We start from the raw sequence: 1,003 nt of genomic DNA on the forward strand, positions 1-1,003 counted from the left end.
CTCTGGTGTTTTTGGCGCTGGGTATGTCTTCTTCCCCCGTCCTGTTCCGCTTCGTCTGTGCCTCCCTTTACGAGTCCTCGTCGCACGGCAGCTCGCGACCCTGCCCAGAGTCGGTCAGAGGTCCGGCAGCTGTGGCCTCTGCTCGACCGCGCACGATGCATCGTCCCGTGCATGACACTTGTCGGCTTGAAAATAGGGACGGGAACTGCATGGCGCTGGCACCACCCGCACCGTACTTCAGTCATCCTTAGTAAAAGCTTGGTCAGGCGGTTGCGCAAGGCTCGTCCGAGTCATCTTGCATGAAATGTTCAAAAAGTAGCGATGCGGCTAACCGTCTGGCTTACAGAACCCTGCTGGTCTTCACCGGCATCTTCACGTTCCTCGTATGTTGTCCTACCTCCACCCCTCTACCCCCAAAAGCCCTGTCCGGTACCCTGCGTGGCAGGAAGGGGGGAAACCCCCCTTGATTTGAAGGGCGACGACGGACTGTAGGATTGTGACGGTCTCTGACGCTGGAACCCGTAGGTTGACGCCTATCCGCTCTACGCCGCGAGCGTTCTGGCGGCCAATGCCTTTGTGCGCTGCATGTTCGCTGGTAAGTGCATCTGGTGGTACCGGTGCCCGGGTCCGTCCAGCTGGTATCCTCTTATTATCCAGGTCGCACGTGCAGGAGAGGCTAATTTTTGTGTGGTGCGGTAGCTGCCTTTCCCTTGTTTGGAAACCAGATGTACGAGGCTCTCGGGTATCCCTGGGCATCTTCGCTCCTCGCTTTCCTGACAGTGGCCATGCTGCCCTTCCCCTACATTTTCTTCCGGTACGGCAAGAGAATCAGGGGCACGAGCAGGTTCGCCACCCAAGGCTGAAGATGTGAGCATTGGACGACAACCAAGTGCTCAAATCGGTCTTCAGGGGTCGTTGAGACCTTGGAAAGCCACCCTAGGTGCCCGACCGCGTGCATACGCCCAGTGGCGACGAGTCGACAGGCGCCTCTTCGTCGGATCAG

At 58.5% G+C, this 1,003-nt stretch overlaps 1 protein-coding gene across 1 annotated transcript; it reads left to right on the forward strand.

Moving 5' to 3' along the window:
• Positions 1 to 299: 299 nt before the first annotated feature.
• Positions 300 to 863, forward strand: VDBG_08084 (conserved hypothetical protein; the record flags this gene model as incomplete). The annotated part of the gene is made up of 3 exons (XM_003001779.1): positions 300 to 383; positions 526 to 595; positions 700 to 863. The coding sequence occupies 3 exons, from the start codon at positions 300 to 302 to the stop codon at positions 861 to 863; spliced, it is 318 nt and encodes a 105-aa protein (XP_003001825.1).
• Between the last annotated feature and the right edge of the window lie 140 nt (positions 864 to 1,003).

The sequence above is a fragment of the Verticillium alfalfae genome, genomic scaffold (genome assembly GCF_000150825.1).
Source record: "Verticillium alfalfae VaMs.102 supercont1.11 genomic scaffold, whole genome shotgun sequence".
NCBI lineage: Eukaryota > Fungi > Ascomycota > Sordariomycetes > Glomerellales > Plectosphaerellaceae > Verticillium > Verticillium alfalfae.